This window comes from Phoenix dactylifera, chromosome 2 (genome assembly GCF_009389715.1).
Source record: "Phoenix dactylifera cultivar Barhee BC4 chromosome 2, palm_55x_up_171113_PBpolish2nd_filt_p, whole genome shotgun sequence".
In the NCBI taxonomy this organism is placed as follows: domain Eukaryota; kingdom Viridiplantae; phylum Streptophyta; class Magnoliopsida; order Arecales; family Arecaceae; genus Phoenix; species Phoenix dactylifera.
In genome coordinates, this window is record NC_052393.1 from 27,953,348 (window position 1) to 27,972,340 (window position 18,993).

Below are 18,993 nucleotides of genomic sequence, written 5' to 3' on the forward strand. Positions count from 1 at the left end.
CAAAGCCTAGTCACCCTTCAATTCGCATGCCCTTTCCATAGCTATTGCTCTCAGCCGTGCCCCCTTCCACCTCTTAGCCGTGCCCCCTTGCACCAGCCATGGAAGGAGGCCTCACCTCCTCCCTCCTACCCTTCCTGATCTCCCTCGCTTTGATCCTCCTTATCAAAGCCATCTTCGTCAAGGCCAAGCATCCCAAGCCACACCTTCCGCCCGGCCCGTGGCCAATCCCCATCATCGGCCACCTCCACCTCCTCCGCCCTCCTCTCCACCAATCCTTCCACAAGCTGACGAGCCGCCACGGCCCCCTCATCCACCTCCTCCTCGGATCCACGCCCGCCGTCGTGGCCTCGTCGCCCGACACCGTGAGGGAGCTCCTCAAGACCCACGACCTCGCATTTGCCAACCGCCCCCAGTACACGGCCGTCCGCCGCTTCGCCTACGACTCCGCCGGCTTCGCCTTCGCCCCCTACGGCCCCTACTGGAAGTTCATGAAGAGGCTTTGCATGTCGGAGCTCCTCGGCGGCCGGACGGTCGACCAACTCTCCCCTGTCCGGCGTACGGAGCTCCATGCCCTCTTGCGGACCTTGCTCCACAAGGCCAGATCCAGCAACCCCGTCGATATCAGCTGGGAGCTGATCAAGATGACCAACAACGTGATCACCAGAATGACGGCGAGCTCGACGACTTCTGACACGGAGGAGGCGAGGAAGTTGGTGAAGCAGGTGGCCGAGCTCGTTGGGGTGTTCAACCTCAGTGACTACATCGGGATTTTCCGCAACTTGGACTTGCAAGGGCTGAACAAAAGGATCAACGCGGTTCATGAAAGGTTTGATGCGTTCGTGGAGAGGATCATCAAGGAGAAAGAAGAGATTAGGAAGAGAAGAAAAGAGAGAGGAGAGGGAGATAATGGTGTCAAGGACTTGCTTGATATTATGCTCGACGTGTCCGAGGACGCGAATGCTGATATGAAGCTAACAAGAGAGAACATCAAGGGCTTTGTTCTGGTAAGTTACAATGATCTTTTAGGCCCCGTTTGGAAATGGAATAAGCCCCCTAATCCCGGTGTTAACCCATGTTTATTAAGGGATTACTGTGTACGTGGCCACCGCCCAACGGCAGCCTTTTTATCCCCATTTCTCACCTCTCCGTTTCTTCATCGGTAACTGAGCCTTTTGAGCTGCATGTCACCTCTACAACCAAAGAAAAAACAAATTTCACATCACAATATTTTTGAAAAAATATAATTTTTAAAAATATAATTTTTAAAAATATAATGTTTGAAAAATAGTTTAGAATATTTGGTTGGTTGTAGAAAAGTAGCACATTATGTTGCCCAGAGATGGTCACCCAAGAGGGGGGGTGAATTGGGTGTTTTAAAACTTTTGTCTAATTAAAAAATAAAACACACAAATGTATGAGCTAAAGCTAAAATAAAGCTATGAAGACAAACAATCGCACACACAAGCTTTTATAGTGGTTCGGAGCCTCCACTGCTCCTACATCCACTCCCCAAAGCACCTTTGGGAATTTCCACTATAATCCACGATTACAGTACGGTAGTTTTGCGAGTTCACTACCCAACTCGTTGTTTTACACCGGGCTAACGACAAACCCTATAACCCCCAATTTCACTTAGGCTTGGGACGCCTTTCCCTTGTTCCAAGTCCCTTGACTGGAACAAGCACCACAATGAAAGGTTTTACAAAGGATTGAAAAGCTCTAAGTAAGCAAATATGACAATGATAAACAATAGAACCCGGAAGAATCCTTTTGCCGTTGGAAGCGTGGGAAATGATGATTCTTCCGATGTGGATCGCGTAGGCTTGAGTATGAGCTTTGAATCCCGAGCGGAAGAGAGTGGTTGAGCTTGAAATCACTTGGGAAGCTTGAAAGCACTTGATTTCTTCACTTGAATGCACTCACTCCCTTGAACTTCTCTCTCTTGCTTCTCTCTTAAATGATCTAGCTTTTGGTTGGTGAAGAGTTGTTGAGAAGCACTTAAGAGCTCCCTTTTATAGCCCAAAAAGCAAATATAGCCGTTAGAGATAAAGTAAAAGAGATTTGAAATTCAAACCAAACCTGCAAAAGTTGTCAGTCGCGTCCCAGACGCTCCGGAGACGTCTCCGCTTCAACGCGAGACGTCTCGGCTGTATAAATTTACTTTTCACTTTGTTTGGGGTCGACTCGGCACTTTACGGGGACGACTCTGGAATTGTATCGTTTGAATCCTTGTTTTTCTGTTTTTCTGAGAGGGTCGTCTCTGTACTTTACGGGGACGTCTCGGCTTGTTTGCACTTTTTGCATGGGGACGACTCCGCTGCCTTGGGGACGACTCCGATGTTATAACTCCGAAAAACATGTCTTCTGGAATTCTCTGAGAGAGTCGACTCCGCTCTTTCAGGGGACGTCTCCGCTGCCTTATCACCGAAAATGACATCCTCTGGAAAACCCTGAGAGAGCCGACTCCGCTACCTCGGGGACGACTCGGGAAGTCTGCTTTTTACTTGCGGGGACGACTCCGCGTACGGTGGGGACGTCTCGCGCGTATCTCTTGAAAACTGCCTTTCTGCCGCCACTGAGAGAGTCGACTCCGCTATTGAGAGAGTCGACTCCGCTATCGCGGGGACGACTCGGCAGGTGCCGGGGACGTCTCCAGACGTGCCAGTTCTTCCTGTTTGTGCCAGAGCCGTCTCTGAGACAACTCGGAGACGTCTCGGCTGTCCCTGAACTTTTTCTTTCATCTCAAAAATTCTTCAATAAGTCCTTAAAAAATCATGGGAACTTGCCTAGACATTTCTTAACAATATTCTTAATAAAATACATGAAATCCTCAATTAAATTGTTAAGATAAATGGAATTATACTCTAGTGTTTTGTATTCATCAAAATCCATTAGGGGGTCAACAATCTCCCCCTTTTTGATGATGACAAAACACTGAGTATATGCAAAATTCGAATTTTAAACATATACACAGTATTTGATCAGATGTACAAGCATAATGTTTTGATTAGAGCTAGATACAGTGTGCATAATTCAAAATAGTCAATTTTCAGTTCTATCATTATGCATAAGATTGATCTTTATAGCTCTTAAGCAATTTTAGCATATCAACTGAATTTGAATTAAGTTAAAATTTGAAAGCTAAGTTCTTTTTGACTCCCCCTTTCTTTTCCAGAAGGGCAATTATCTAAAAGCCAATATTTTTCAATTTTATCTTTTCTAATTCAACTTTGGAGTATGAATTTCGTATTTTGCATTCCAATGTATCCAATATCCATATTGGTTCTACTCTTGGTTCTACTCCCCCTTCTATATATCTACTCCCCCTTTTTGTCATCAACAATGAAGGGGACAAATTATCCTTCTATGAACTACTCAAGGAGATTCAAGTTGTGCTCCCCCTGTCCAAGTTATTTCTATTAAAGAATTTTAGTCATTCATATCACTCCCCCTTTGTTTGGGAATTCATTTCAGACTCCTCTTTTTGTTTAACATAGTTATCACAAGATGTGCTCCCCCTGTGTCATATGCATGGATAAGTTGTGTTGAATTTGAATACTTAAGGTATGTTATGAGATTTTTATGGCACATCACAAGAAACACATACACAGTCACAGAATCACATACACAGTAGCACATACACAAGGTTTCAAAAGAAATTGTATTCATGTATCATTGTAAACCTTTGAAGTCAGTACATAGTTAAAAGAAGAAATCATTACAAGTATTGATTTCTACTACAAAAAGTGTTTCAAAAGAAATTGTATCATGTATCATTGTAAGCCTTTGAAGTCAGTACATAGTTAAAAGAAGAAATCATTACAAGTATTGATTTCTACTACAAAAAGTGTTTCAAAATAGCCTAGGGTATACAAAAAGAAGATCCCTAGATGTCTACAAAAAGTCCCTTATCAGCGACGTTGCTCATAAGCCCTACAAGCTGCATCTATAAATGCATTGATTGAATCCATTAGGGTCTTGAACTGATCTCCCTGTGACTTATGGAAGGCTGCCACGAGTGCTTCAAATTCTATGGTTGCCATTTCAATTCTTCCTCTAAGTTGGGCAACCAAGGTGCCCACATTTCCTCCTGGGCTTGTCAACTCTTTAAGACTCTTTGAAATGGTCTTCAAGCTGTCCTTTAGCTCAATTGATCTGATTGTTTGGGTGGCACCCACACCAACTATTTCTTGCGTTGTAGCTTCAATTTGAGCTCTAATTTCCTTCAGCTCTTGTAGAAGCCCTTCATGTGAAGCTCTGATGGGGGCCAACTCAGTAGAGATCATGGATCTCATTTCCTCCCTCATCTGCTGGCAAATGACTGATGCTAAGGTACGCATCTGGTCTTCTGATAGGAAGGAGGGCCCACTGACTGGAGGAGGTGGTAGCATGGATGTGGAAGGTCCAGCTGAGCTAGAGGGTCTATCAGGGAAATCCATGTGGCTGGGTGGAGGAGAGTGGTGGTCAGACTCCTGATGTGGGATCTCAGGCTCTAGGGTTTGAGCTTTTCTTTTTGGTACCTTGACCCAAGACCCATCTACCTTTTGAAACTCCATTCTTCGCATTGTGCCCTCATTATAGTAGTCGGTGTTTCTCAAAGGTTTTGCAGGTTCATTTTCGGGAATGTGAACCTTAAAGTGTTTAAAAACTAGGGTAAATATCATGCCATAGGGTATACTAAACCTAGAATACCTATGACATAGAGCAATGTAGTTTAACATGAGTCTAGGGAGGTTTAGAGGAATCCCTAGTAGGATATGGTGCATGATAACTAAATCTCGCTCCGAAACAAAATCGAAGCGACCGGTTTTAGGAAACAAGACCCGGTTGACAATACTTAAAAGTAATCTCATCTCGGCATTTAGGTCTTGTGAGTTCACTACATCAAGAGGGCCGCAGTCCTCTCGTCCTAAAAGTAAGTTTAGGGCTATTTCCCTTTGGGGATGTGAGGTTGGAGCCTCACCGTCCTTAGGGATTTGCAAAACAGTGGATAAGATGTCCTCATTAATTTCTACTAATGTCTCCCGGACATATGCAGTGTACCCTAAGTCCCCTAAAGCCATATTACTAAACATTTCTCTAACAAGGCCGGGGTAGGTCGAGGTATTGAGGGTACAAAGGTGCTCCCACCCTTGGGCTCGGAGTCTCTCTCCAATAGAGAACCCCTCATTATCTAGAAAATGAAAATCTATGTACCTCCCGGTTGTCACTGTGCGATTTGCACAGGAAATGGTTGTGGTCGGCGGAGCAACCGGAGGAGACGGCGCGGAAGGTTCTTCCCTCCGTTCCTCACCGTCGGCCGCTGCCCTAGGACGCCTCCCACCAGTCCTCCTAGCTCTTTTGGGTGCCATTGAATGGAAATCCTAGGGAAATGAGGAGAAAGAGGCTAGGGTTTGTGTTGGAAAAAAATGGAGGCTAGGGTTTTTGTTTTTGTCGGGGATGAAAAGGAAAGCTCGGGTCGGCTCGAGCTGTTTCGACCTATTTTAAAAACCCTCGTTCGGTCCCCGAGACGTCTCCGCGACTAAGGCGAGACGTCTCGCCTGGGGGGACGTCTCTGCGATTTGCCAGAGACGTCTCCGGCACTGAAAAATTTCAGTCTGAATTCTATCTTTTCCCAATTTTTTTTATTTAATCACCCTAATCAACATGATTTCTTTTGATAAATACAGAGTGAATTTGTTTGTGATCCTCCCCCTTAATAATACATCCTATAATAATTTGATAATGATTTTGAATTATTAATATTGAAATGAGGAATGTTTGACCAAATTTCGAATACCTATGAAATAGGCTCTGAAAATATCTCCATGAAGAGTCCAAGGGAGGGTAACCATCCTCCGGAAAGTCAAACAGTTCGTCATTTAGCTTAGATGAATTCATGCTTTCACTTATGTTTACCTTGAGGTGGATTACTAGTTTGAGTAGCAAAGCAATGCAATACAAGTTCAATTTATTTGCTAGGATCATACAAGCTCAAAGCATTCCTTAAGAAGTTGAATCTATCTTTACAAAGGGGCTTTGTAAAGATATCGGCCAATTGATTTTCAGTACATACATATTCAATCATCACATCATTTTTCAGCACATGATCCCTAATAAAATGATGCCTAATCTCTATATGCTTTGACTTAGAGTGTTGGACAGGATTTTTTGTTAAATTAATTGCACTTGTATTATCACATTTAATTGGTATATTATCCATTTTGATACCGAAGTCTTCAAGTTGTTGCTTAATCCAAAGAACTTGGGCACAACAGCTTCCAGCTGCAATGTACTCAGCCTCAGCTGTGGACAAGGCAACTGAATTTTGTTTCTTGCTAAACCAGGAAACCAAATTAGCACCTAAGAATTGACATGTGCTACTTGCGCTTTTTCTGTCGAGTTTGCACCCGGCAAAATCAGCATCGGAATAAGCAATTAAATTTATATCAGATTGTTTAGAATACCATAAGCCTACATTAGATGTCCCAACCAGATATCTAAAAATTCTTTTAACAGCTTGCAAGTGTGATTCCTTAGGACATGCTTGGTATCTAGCACACATACAAACACTGAATAATATATCTGGTCTACTAGCAGTAAGGTAAAGTAATGAGCCTATCATACTTCTGTACAATTTGCAGTCTATACTTTTATCTTTTTCATCTTTGTCAAGCTTGCAACTTGAGCCCATGGGTGTGCTGATTTCCTTTGCATCCTTCATCTTGAATTTTTCCAACATTTCCTTGACATATTTGGACTGACTGATGAAGATGCCTTCCTCTGATTGTTTTATTTGTAGCCCAAGAAAGAAGTTGAGCTCACCCATCATGCTCATTTCAAATTCTCCCTGCTTAAGCTTGGCAAACTCTTGACAAAGACTATCATTAGTAGCACCAAAAATTATATCATCCACATAAATTTGTACAAGCAGTAAGTCATTTCCTTTTCTTTTAATGAAGAGGGTTTTGTCTACATTTCCTCTCTTAAATTTGTTTTCAATTAGGAAATTACTTAATCTTTCGTACCATGCCCTAGGGGCTTGCTTAAGTCCATACAATGCTTTATGCAATTTATACACATAATCTGGATGTAAGTGATTTTCAAAACCTGGAGGTTGTCCTACATAAACTTCCTCCATTATATAACCATTTAAAAACGCACTTTTTACATCCATTTGATAGAGTTTAAAATCCATGAAACATGCATATGCCAAAAGTAGTCTAATAGCTTCTAACCTAGCAACAGGAGCAAAAGTTTTATCGAAATCTATTCCTTCCTCCTGATTATAGCCTTTGGCCACTAGCCTAGCTTTGTTTCTTATTACTGTTCCATCTTCATCTAGTTTATTTCTATATACCCATTTGGTGCCTATAATTGAAACATTAGGGGGTCTTTTCATTAAAGTCCAAACTTCATTTCTTTCAAATTGGTTTAATTCCTCTTGCATAGCATTCATCCAATTATCATCTTTTTCAGCTTCTTCTAGTGATTTAGGCTCGATTTGTGAAACGAATGCAAGATAATTACTAGTATTTCTTAGAGAGGATCTTGTCCTTACCCCTTGTGAGGGATCACCAAGGATTAGATCCCTTGGATGACCATGTGCATACCTCCATTCCTTAGGAAGATCTTGATTTCTCAACGGAGGTTGGTCTTCTTCTTCATCTTGCTGAATTGTATCTTCTTTGATCTCATCCTCTTGTTGTTTGTCTTGTATGGAGAATTCCTTCATTCGGTCTTCAAGTATACCTGCATCACCATCTTCTTCTTTTCTAGAAGTATCTCCATTAGCTTCATCAAAAACAACATAAATGGATTCTTCAACAACGAGAGTTCTCTTGTTGAAGACCCTGTATGCTCTACTAGATGAGGAATAACCTAAGAAAATCCCCTCATCTGATTTAGCACTAAATTTGCTTAGATTGTCCTTTCCATTATTTAAAATAAAGCATCGACAACCGAAAACATGAAAATAGCTTATATTTGGTTTCTTACCTTTTATTAACTCATAAGGTGTTTTCTTCAAGATGGATCTAACTAATGCACGGTTTAAAATGTGACATGCAGTATTTATTGCTTCAGCCCAAAAATATTTTGGTAGATCCGATTCGCACAACATGGTACGAGCCATATCTGCTAGTGTGCGATTCTTCCTTTCTACCACCCCATTTTGTTGGGGTGTCCTAGGTGCCGAGAAATTGTGATTGATACCATTTTCGTCACAAAACTTTTCAAAGTGCTGATTTTCAAACTCGGTACCATGATCACTTCTAATTGCTTTTAGTTTAAGATTGAGTTCATTCGAAACTCTATTATGAAACTTGATAAAAGCGGGAAAGGACTCATCTTTATGTGCAAGAAATGAAACCCATGTAAAACGTGAAAAATCATCAACAATTACAAGACCAAATTTCTTACCCCCTAGACTAGCAGTTCTAGTGGGTCCAAACAAATCCATGTGGATTAGTTCTAAGGGTTTTGTTGTTGAGACTATGTTTTTAGACTTGAAAGAGCTTCTCGTTTGTTTCCCTAATTGACATGCAGCACAAATTTTGTTCTTTTCAAAATCTATCTTTGGTAGTCCTTTGACTAGATCTTTTGTAATCAATTTAGAAATTAAATCCATGCTAGCATGTTCTAACCTACGATGCCATAACCAACTAGTCTCATTGACTTTGGGACTCATGGCTACAAGACATTGGCCATCCTTCATGGTGAGATCATCAAGATCAACCATGTAAACATTTCCATGCCTATGTCCTGTGAGTATGATCTCATTGTCAATTGGACTACTAATTATGCATAGTGATGATTCAAATGATACTTTAAATCCCTTGTCACAAAATTGACTTATACTTAATAGATTATGTTTTAGTCCATTAACTAACAATACATTGTCAATAAAAGAGGAGGGTGAAATGGAGATTTTACCAACACCAATGATTTGACCTTTAGCATTGTCTCCAAATGTGACTACTCCTCCTTCTTTTGATTTCAAAGTGACGAAGAGACTCTTGTCACCGGTCATATGCCTTGAGCAACCACTATCAAGATACCACATTCTCCTTTTATTTCCGGCTACAAGGCATACCTGCAAAATGATCATGTGAAGCTCTTAGGTACCCAAGTTTTCTTGGGTCCTTCGTGGTTAGTGTAGTTGGTTCCCTTAGGCACCCATACTTTAGTTATGTTTTTAGCTTTCACAAATGTACTCTTGTTAGTTTGGATCTTTCTTTGAATACAAGAGTAGGCTTTATGTCCATTCTTTCCGCAATGAAAGCATGTAGGTTTTTCAGTTTTTACATCTTTTGCTTTTACAAAGAAATTCTTTAGATACTTTTGTTGTTTGTTAGTTTTATATCCCAATCCGGCTTTATTAAAAACAGCTCTTTGATTTGAAAGAATAAGATTTAATTTTTCAGAGCTTTGTGTGAATTTTTCAACAATTGGTTTGTATTTATGTACCTCATTCTTAAGATTTAAATTTTCTTTAACTAGTTCTTCCTTATCCTTTTTAAGGGATTCAACATTTTGTGCAAGTGAGGTATTATTATCGAGTAGAGATTTTACTTTTAGATTTAATTCCTTAATTAGTGTTTTTCCCGTTTTATTTTCAGTGCTAAGTTTTAAGTTTCTATTTTCTAGGTCAATGGTGTTAATATTTTTAACGCTCTCCTTCTCAATCAGTAGGTTTTCAATATCTTCTTTCAGTTTTTGATTGGAGGCTTTTAACTCTTTATTCTTTGCTCCTAACATACTACAATCACCCATAAGTTCTTGAAAAGCTTCATACAATTCTTCTAAAGTAAAATTTATAGTTGAGTTTTGACATACCTCGTCGTCTTCGAATGCCATGAAGCACAAATTGGCGGTCTCTTCCTTCTCTTCCTCGGAGGATGATGTGTCACTATCATCCCATGTTGCCTTCAATGCCTTCTTCTTCTTCTTTCCAAAAAACTTCTTTTGTTGAGGGCATTCGGAACGAATGTGTCCCGGTCTCTTGCAATCGTAGCATATGATTGGGACTCTTTCTTTTTCTTTTTCTTTTTTCCAATCATTTCTCCCTCCAAACTTTTTCCTTGGAAAGGGTTTCTTTTTTCCTCATGAATTTTTTAAACTTCCTAACTATCAAACCCAAGTCCTCGTCCTCACTTTCTTCCTCACTCTCTCTACTTTCTTCTTCACACACACTCGAAGTAGCCTTGAGTGCAATTGTCTTCTTCTTTGGCAAATCATCTTCATGTTGCTTCATCGTGAGCTCATGCGTCATCAATGAGCCCAAAAGTTGTTCTAGCCCCAAGGTGTTGAGGTCTTTGGCTTCTACGATCGCCGTGACCTTTGCTTCCCATGCTTTCGGCAAAGACCTGAGAATTTTACTTACAAGTTCCGGATTAGTATAAGATTTATCCAAACTCTTTAGACCATTAATTATATCGGTAAAGCGTGTAAACATGCATGTGATGGTTTCATTGGGTTCCATCTTAAACAACTCATATTTGTGAACTAGAATGTTCACTTTGGACTCTTTGACTTGATTTGTACCCTCGTGGGTAACTTCAAGCCTATCCCATATTTTCCTTAGCGGAACTACATGTGGAGACTCTATTAAACTCATTTACATCTAGAGCACAAAATAATGAGTTCATGGCTCTTGAATTGAGTTGAGCCATCCTATCATCATTCTCATCCCAATCCTCCTCAGGTTTGGAAACTTGAATGCCATTAACCATGTGTGATGGTTCTTGTGGTCCCTTGACTATAACCTCCACAAGGCATAGTCTTGTGCTTGAATGAAGATTCTCATTCTAGTCTTCCAATAGGTATAATTTGTCCCATTGAAGAGTGGAGGTCTATTGGTTGCTTGCCCCTCAGCAGGAACATTGTTAAAGGGTGTTGCCATCTAGATCTTTGGCTAAGACGGTTAGGTCTTTCAAGAAATACACAGAGCACCTGCTCTGATACCACTTGTTGCCCAGAGATGGTCACCCAAGAGGGGGGGTGAATTGGGTGTTTTAAAACTTTTGTCTAATTAAAAAATAAAACACACAAATGTATGAGCTAAAGCTAAAATAAAGCTATGAAAACAAACAATCGCAAACACAAGCTTTTATAGTGGTTCGGAGCCTCCACTGCTCCTACATCCACTCTCCAAAGCATCTTTGGGAATTTTCACTATAATCCACGATTACAGTACGGTAGTTTTGCGAGTTCACTACCCAACTCGTTGTTTTACACCGGGCTAACAACAAACCATATAACCCCCAATTTCACTTAGGCTTGGGACGCCTTTCTCTTGTTCCAAGTCCCTTGACTGGAACAAGCACCACAATGAAAGGTTTTACAAAGGATTGAAAAGCTCTAAGTAAGCAAATATGATAATGATAAACAATAGAACCCGGAAGAATCCTTTTGCCGTTGGAAGCGTGGGAAATAATGATTCTTCCGATGTGGATCGCGTAGGCTTGAGTATGAGCTTTGAATCCCGAGCGGAAGAGAGTGGTTGAGCTTGAAATCACTTGGGAAGCTTGAAAGCACTTGATTTCTTCACTTGAATGCACTCACTCCCTTGAACTTCTCTCTCTTGCTTCTCTCTTAAATGATCTAGCTTTTGGTTGGTGAAGAGTTGTTGAGAAGCACTTAAGAGCTCCCTTTTATAGCCCAAAAAGCAAATATAGCCGTTAGAGATAAAGTAAAAGAGATTTGAAATTCAAACCAAACCTGCAAAAGTTGTCAGTCGCGTCCCAGGCGCTCCGGAGACGTCTCTGCTTCAACGCGAGACGTCTCGGCTGTATAAATTTACTTTTCACTTTGTTTGGGGTCGACTCGGCACTTTACGGGGACGACTCTGGAATTGTATCGTTTGAATCCTTGTTTTTCTGTTTTTCTGAGAGGGTCGTCTCGGTACTTTACGGGGACGTCTCGGCTTGTTTGCACTTTTTGCATGGGGACAACTCCGCTGTCTTGGGGACGACTCCGCTGTTATAACTCCGAAAAACATGTCTTCTGGAATTCTCTGAGAGAGTCGACTCCGCTCTTTCAGGGGACGTCTCCGCTGCCTTATCACCGAAAATGACATCCTCTGGAAAACCCTGAGAGAGCCGACTCCGCTACCTCGGGGACGACTCGGGAAGTCTGCTTTTTACTTGCGGGGACGACTCCGCGTACGGTGGGGACGTCTCGCGCATATCTCTTGAAAACTGCCTTTCTGCCGCCACTGAGAGAGTCGACTCCACTACTGAGAGAGTCGACTCCGCTATCGCGGGGACGACTCGGCAGGTGCCGGGGACGTCTCCAGACGTGCCAGTTCTTCCTGTTTGTGCCAGAGCCGTCTCTGAGACAACCCGGAGACGTCTCGGCTGTCCCTGAACTTTTTCTTTCATCTCAAAAATTCTTCAATAAGTCCTTAAAAAATCATGGAAACTTGCCTAGACATTTCTTAACAATATTCTTAATAAAATACATGAAATCCTCAATTAAATTGTTAAGATAAATGGAATTATACTCTAGTGTTTTGTATTCATCAAAATCCATTAGGGGGTCAACACATTATAAGTTATATTTAGTTGAGTATTTGTTTTTCTAAAAATATTAATTAAATACCTACTATACTCATGATAAATAAAAAGATTTTATTTATAAATTTTGATGGCTTAAAATTATTTTTAGAAAAAAAAATTCTGATTCCTAGTTGGCAGAAAAGTAGCTTTTTTTTTATTTTTTATGAATTTTTTTACAAATTATAAAAAAAATATTTTTATAAAAATACTACTTTCTCACCTTCCTCTCTAATGAAATCCAATCAAATAAGAAGCATTTCCATAATTTTTCTTCTTGTTTTTCCGTGAAGCAAATGAGTCTGAAATATCCTACTCCTTATTCTTCCTATATTATGTAGGATATTTTCACAGCGGGCTCTGATTCGTCAGCCGCTACGGTGGAATGGGCGCTAGCGGAGCTCATCAACCATCCATGCATTCTAAGAAAACTGAGGGAAGAGATTGACAAAGCTGTAGGCAAGGACAGGCTCATCCGAGAGAGCGACATCCCGAATCTACCATATCTTTATGCTGTCGTCAAAGAGACTCTAAGGCTCCACCCGGCGGCGCCATTGGCCATAAGGGTATCGGACAAGGAAGTGAAGGTGGGAGGCTACGAGATTCCAGCCAACACGAGCCTCTTTGTCAACGTGTGGTCGATCGGAAGAGATCCCAACTGCTGGAAGGACCCACTGGAGTTCCAGCCGGAGAGGTTCACAGCGTCCGGAGAGGATGGGCTCGGCTCGATCGACTTCAGAGGGCAGCACTTCGAGCTGCTGCCGTTCGGGAGCGGCAGGAGGGTGTGCCCGGGGATCTCGCTGGCTTTACAGGTGATACAACTGACGTTGGCTGCCTTAGTTCACTGCTTTGAGTGGAAAGTTGATGGTAAAGAAGAAAAGAGGAGTGGAGGGCTGGACATGAGTGAAGGTATCGGCATGGTGATCCTTAGAGCTCAACCTTTGGTGTGCGTTCCTGTTGCACGCTTGGACCCGTTCCCACCGCTCGATCCATGAAAGCTATTTGCCATGGCATGCTAAGGAGGCATTTATTTATCTATTCCAGTAGTTTTATGCTTTGCTCTTTGGTGGTTTTGTAATATCCTCTAGACAGATCTCGTGGAGATAAGTCGGGTTGCTTCAGTGTCTTGTTTTGTCCTTTATTTAAACCATTGTGAAGGTTATTTAAAACACGAATAAGTATGCTAGTGCTGGATTCGTTCTCTCCTTATGTGAAGATCCATCCGGATGTATATTTTGTCTTATACTAGTTATTTATTGAATAGATTTTAAATACTTATACAAGATCAAGAAACTCAAATAATACATCTAGATAGTCTTTTCAGGTGAAATCCTAAGTCGTGACAAATAATTTTGCTAGTTTCGTATTTGATTGATTAAAGTTTAGCAATAAAAGGTAGGTTCAAAGTTAAGATTTCCTAAATGTTGGAATCCAAGGTTGGACACCCATGAGGGTGTACTCATGCCTGGCTCAAGCCTTTGTTAGTTTAGAAGTTATCATATGGCGATAACTACTTGGTATAATTATCACAACCCCCATGAACTTCCATAACCCTGGGAGAAATCGAGTGAGAAGAAATCTCCTCTCTATTCCTAATCCTCTAGTTTTGTAGTGGAAATTAGAGCATATCATGTTTTTCTTCTTTTGGATGATAAATTTCTCTATTTTCTTCTTTGTGTGTGTGTTCGCACGCGCACGCGCGTGCTGGGGAAGTGAGATATAGAGCACTTTGCCTTTTGGAGGCTCTAATATTGCTATGGCATGTTTAAAAGAATATTGATTTTAATACTTGCTGCAACTCTTGGCTCAAATACTTTCAACAATGAAGCAAGTCTCCAATGATTCATTTCTTCCTAGCAACCCTGCGTTAGTTTTTATTTTTAATACTAATATATGCTTGTTTTTTTCATCTCATTCTCAAGTTAAGAGCTTGCATTCTTTATTGCCATTTCTCTCTTCAAATATAGAAGTCGATTTGCATTGCTTGCTAAGGCATTTTAACATGATCCCCCAGAAGAGCCTTTGGTGCCTCAAATGGTGCCTTAGACCCCAACTTTGAGAACACCAAATTGCTTGGGACTCCGGTCAATGCAGTCTAGTGGTATAATTGAAGAGAAGAAGAAAACAACTGAAGCTTCCTTGACAACACTTAAGGCTGTAAATGTCGGGTCGACCCGAGACCCGACCCGACCCGACCCGTGTAGACCCAACCCGATCCGAATTTTAGGACCCGCGGGTCCGGGTCGGATCCTAAAATTGGACCCGAATCATTTTTTGGGTCGGATCTGGATTTACCGAATGGATCCGACCCGATCCGAATGGACCCGAAGAGAGAGAGAGAGAGAGAGAGAGAGAGAGAGAGAGAGAGAGAGAGAGAGGGAGGGAGGGAGGGGGGGGGGGAGTAGGATTCAAGCGTGGAAGGATAGCAACAAGCGTGGAAGGATAGCAACAAGCTTAGGCTCACAGAGTCCAAAGGAACCTCGGCCCGTTAGGATTCTCTCTCCATCTATTACACTGTTGATGCCTCTGGTGTCTCGGTAGCTGGCTTTTTTTTTTTTACCTTCTGTTTTCTGGTTTTTGTTTCTTTTAACTTTTGCAGAGAGGAAGTGAGGGAACACTGAACTGAATATGGGTCGCGCCAGTTTTCTGCAATGGAAGTGGATTTTGGAAGAAGGTCTGGGATTTTTTTTGTCCTCATGAGAGGGGAGTGGGAGACACCAAGTTCCGTCCAATCAATCATATAGATAAAAAATAGTGTGATATGAAATTTGGCTTGTAGACCGACTTAGTTAGTAAGTCATGGGTCATCTGTTCTGACTGGAGGTCAATTGCAAGTCATGAGTCACCCAGCACCTCATAATTATGATATGACCAAATTAATTTGCCCAAATTTTTTTCTAAAACACAAAAAAAAGGACCCGATCGAATCCGAACCCGACCCGACTCGGATCCGGACCCGACTCGGATCCGACCCAAGCCGACCCGATCTTCAATTGGATCGGATCTGGATCCAAAATTAGGACCCAAACAAAAAATCGGGTCGGGTCGGGATCAAACTCGGGTCGGGGTCACTTAGGACCCGACCCGACCCAACCCAACCCATTTGCATTCCTAACAACACTTGACAGAATGTTCTTCGAATTACCATCTCCTTCTACGCATCTCAGCAGTCACTCCAAACTGAATATTAATAACCTGACATTCAATGACTGAACTCTAGGATCATGGGATTATCCATCATTCTATGATTCAACTTTGCTTTCTCCATTTCCTCCGGTGTAACCTCTCTCTTCTGTTTCACCTTAGCTTCCTGCTAGGGTGCATTTTCTCAATGAAGCAAGTGGAGCCTCGCATCTCTCTCTCTCAAGAAGAGTGAAGAACTTGCATTCTCCTTGTGGTTTAATTTATCCATTAGTATTCACATAACTACAGAGGCAATTTAACAATACTAATATGAGAACAACAACTTAAAACGTTGAAATTATTTTACAAAATACTAAATCCACCTGAATTCTATGCAACATTTAAAGCATAAGTTCAATTTATGCGCAGTTTTGTTTATCGCATGCAATTTATGGAGTTTCTTGCTTCTTATACCTTTTCCCTTGATGCTTTCTTGCTTCCCATAGCTTGGAGACTTAAGAACATATATAGTGCGAATAACATTTTAACCCGAAGTTTAAAAAAAAAAAATTATAGCTCTACCCCTTATTCGCAATATTCTAGATGACAAATTCATCTTCGTATCCAACGCAAATTGAAGAAACTGTGAACTAAACCCAGCCTAACAGAGTGGGGTCAGATCATAAAATATTGCAGAAAAACAACAGAATGGATTTCAGTAACTCAAATTTGATTCCAACTCATCCACATAAACTTAAATGACAATAGCTTCCTTGTTCTTTAAACCGCAAACAAAAATCTAACAACTGGTAGATAAAGAAAGAGCAAACTCAGTGTCATACAGCAATATCTATAAATAAAGAAAAAAAATCAGAAGCAAAGCAGATAGAGCTGATTTCCTGCAACAAGAGATCATAAACTCAAAAGTCCAAATACGAAAAGCAGTAGTTATTTTACACTTTGTTGTGAACAGAGCAACAGAACAAACTTCAATGGATTGAATGTAATTTGATGGCAATTAGAAAGCTTTGATGTGGTTAATTATAGTTCCCACTTGCTTTAAACGAGAGGAAAGAGGTGGGGAAGAAAGAAAAAAAAAAAATAAAAAAGGTCAATTCAAGAAAGCCATATCTCAGTATGAGATAGCAGTATCTATGAATGAAGTGCAAAGAAACTGTGAGCAATAAGCTAATTTGCCACAACAAGAGATCATAACGCAATCTAGCAAGGAGGAGAGACAGATCTCCTCTTTCTTTTTTAATTCACACCTTTCGCACCGACCGGGTTCCGATCCTCTTCCCAGTAGCAGCAGGCTTGTCAGGATATGTCGGGGCAGAAGGCTTCTTCATCTCCTTGCTGCTCCTCACCGAGGATCTCAAGACACGGCTCGACGAGAAGTCGGCCGGCACCGATTTCCGCTCGCTTTCAACCTTCTTCGAGCTCCTCCTTTTTGCCAGTTCGATGGCGATACTGGGGTCTTGAGCGATCGCCTCCTCTGCAATCTCCTCCTTCTTTCTCTTAAGCCTCGCATTCCTTCGAGCCGAGTAGAGTTCATAGAACCTCCCTCTTTCAAACATGGGACTACGGCTGCAAGCGATGGAGGAAGTAACGGCGCCACCTAGATCACCATTGGATCCAAACTCTTCCTTGGCCCTTTCCGCCAGCGCCATCAACTCCGATGAAATCATCTGGTAGACGGGCTGGATTGGCGATTCCAAAGAGGAGGATCGAGCATTTTTAGAAGTTGCTGCACCAGGGAGAGATTCTTCACATAAACTGCAAGATCGGTAATTGTGAGGGAGATAAACTGAAATGGATCGATCTCATACCTGGTGGGGTTCGAACAGAGGGAGTGGAGTGCGGAGGCCGGCGAGGACGAAGACGCCGTGGCGACACTGCAAGCGGAGGCTTCCGATCCATAGGAGATATCTGATGATGGATCAAATGTTAAGCAAGATTATTCCGGAAGGAACAAGAAAGTCGCAAAAGATCGGGAAATTGAGAGATGGATGGGATTTCCTCCCTTTGGATTGTGAATCTATGGTGTTTGGTGAGTCGGGGAGGAAGATGGCAATGGGAGAGGAGGGGGATTACCTTCACTTATTTCTCTTTCTCTCTCCCTGGGGTTTCCTCGGGTGAGATCTCCTGTCTCTGTTCTGCGGGCTTTTTGTGGGAGGGGAGGGGGGGACTCGAAATTGGAAGGGATTGAAGGGGGGCCGAGGGGGAGCGTATCCCAACGGTCTGATTTTTTATTTTTCCATTTTTTTTGAATCTGCCGACCGTTGACACTTTGTGTGGGGCCCTCCGAGCGTTCTTACCCGAATGGTCGGCAGATGAATCTTGCCATTGAAAAAGATGCTCTAATGAACGCTTTTTTGGGAAAATGATCAAAAATCTACATAATAGAATATAAAAATTGATCTTTCCACTAAGATTGCATGTAAAATTACCGTATGTATATTCTTAGGCTACTATCTATTCAATATATATAAAAAAAAAAAAATTAGAGGAGGCCATCTGTTATTTTTCTCTCAGAAAAGTGCCATTTGTCACCATATTAAAAACTATGCGAAGGCGAGCAAAAAAAAATGGAATTAGCTGTTAGTGTTGTTTTTAGATATGTTTTAAGAAATTTGTGTTGGAAATAAAATTTGAATTATCTTGTTCACAGCACAGATGTGCTTTATATATAAGTTAAGTCTCAAATATAGCAGAATACAATAATAAAATTCCATAATTATGAAAAAAATATTGAAGATCGGATATAATATGACACAATAGCAAAATTCTCTGATTTAATATAAATACTAATTTTAAAAATTACAATCAGATCCCATGATTCTTGAAGATTGATCTTAAATATCATACCAAGATTGTGCATACAATATGTGGCAGCTGTGATATTATACCAAGATTGTGCATGATTCTAAGCTGTAATATGTTTCTTTGTCATTATATTTTTAGAATTTGTTTAGCACTCTTTAGGATAATGCAATGGCCAAACATGAATTGATGATTATATTTATTATTATGATTATTATTATTATTGAGAAAGGTAGAGTTAGAATTTATTTATATGGAGAGCAGTAGGATAAGTTTAATTTGGTTTCACTTGCAAAGGTTTAAGGCATGGCATCCACAAAATAGCATAATTATCAATGATTCTTATTACGATAAAGAAAAGACATAATCTCAACATTTAAATCTATGATAAGAATAGCCACAAAACTCAGTCAATAAAATAAGAAGAGTGAAAGGAAATGGTAATCCTAATAAAAAGCATCACCAATGTGTCTAGTATTTGCTAACCAATCAGCTAGCAGGTTTGGTTCTT

At 41.0% G+C, this 18,993-nt stretch overlaps 2 protein-coding genes across 2 annotated transcripts; one reads left to right on the forward strand and one right to left on the reverse strand.

The window, feature by feature from the left end:
- Positions 1–210: 210 nt before the first annotated feature.
- LOC113462711 (cytochrome P450 93A2-like) lies at positions 211–13,705 on the forward strand. Its single transcript, XM_026804574.2, has 2 exons — positions 211–1,004; positions 12,878–13,705. Exons 1-2 carry the CDS (start codon positions 489–491, stop codon positions 13,529–13,531), a joined length of 1,170 nt encoding a protein of 389 aa, XP_026660375.2. The 5' UTR covers positions 211–488; the 3' UTR covers positions 13,532–13,705.
- Positions 13,706–16,592: 2,887 nt separating this feature from the next.
- On the reverse strand, positions 16,593–17,860 carry LOC103706881. Its single transcript, XM_008791146.4, has 3 exons — positions 17,754–17,860; positions 17,489–17,588; positions 16,593–17,406 (listed from the first exon to the last, which is right to left on the reverse strand). The coding sequence occupies exons 2-3, from the start codon at positions 17,577–17,579 to the stop codon at positions 16,922–16,924; spliced, it is 576 nt and encodes a 191-aa protein (XP_008789368.2). The 5' UTR covers positions 17,580–17,588; positions 17,754–17,860; the 3' UTR covers positions 16,593–16,921.
- Between the last annotated feature and the right edge of the window lie 1,133 nt (positions 17,861–18,993).

Coding starts and splice junctions, on each gene's coding strand:
- LOC103706881 (XM_008791146.4), bottom strand. CDS start 17,579: ATGGATCGGAAGCCTCCGCTTGCAGTGTCGCCACGGCGTCTTCGTCCT. Junction 17,407..17,488: donor CTCTGTTCGAACCCCACCAG/GTATGAGATCGA, acceptor TCCCTGGTGCAG/CAACTTCTAAAAATGCTCGA.
- LOC113462711 (XM_026804574.2), top strand. CDS start 489: ATGAAGAGGCTTTGCATGTCGGAGCTCCTCGGCGGCCGGACGGTCGAC. Junction 1,005..12,877: donor ACATCAAGGGCTTTGTTCTG/GTAAGTTACAAT, acceptor TATATTATGTAG/GATATTTTCACAGCGGGCTC.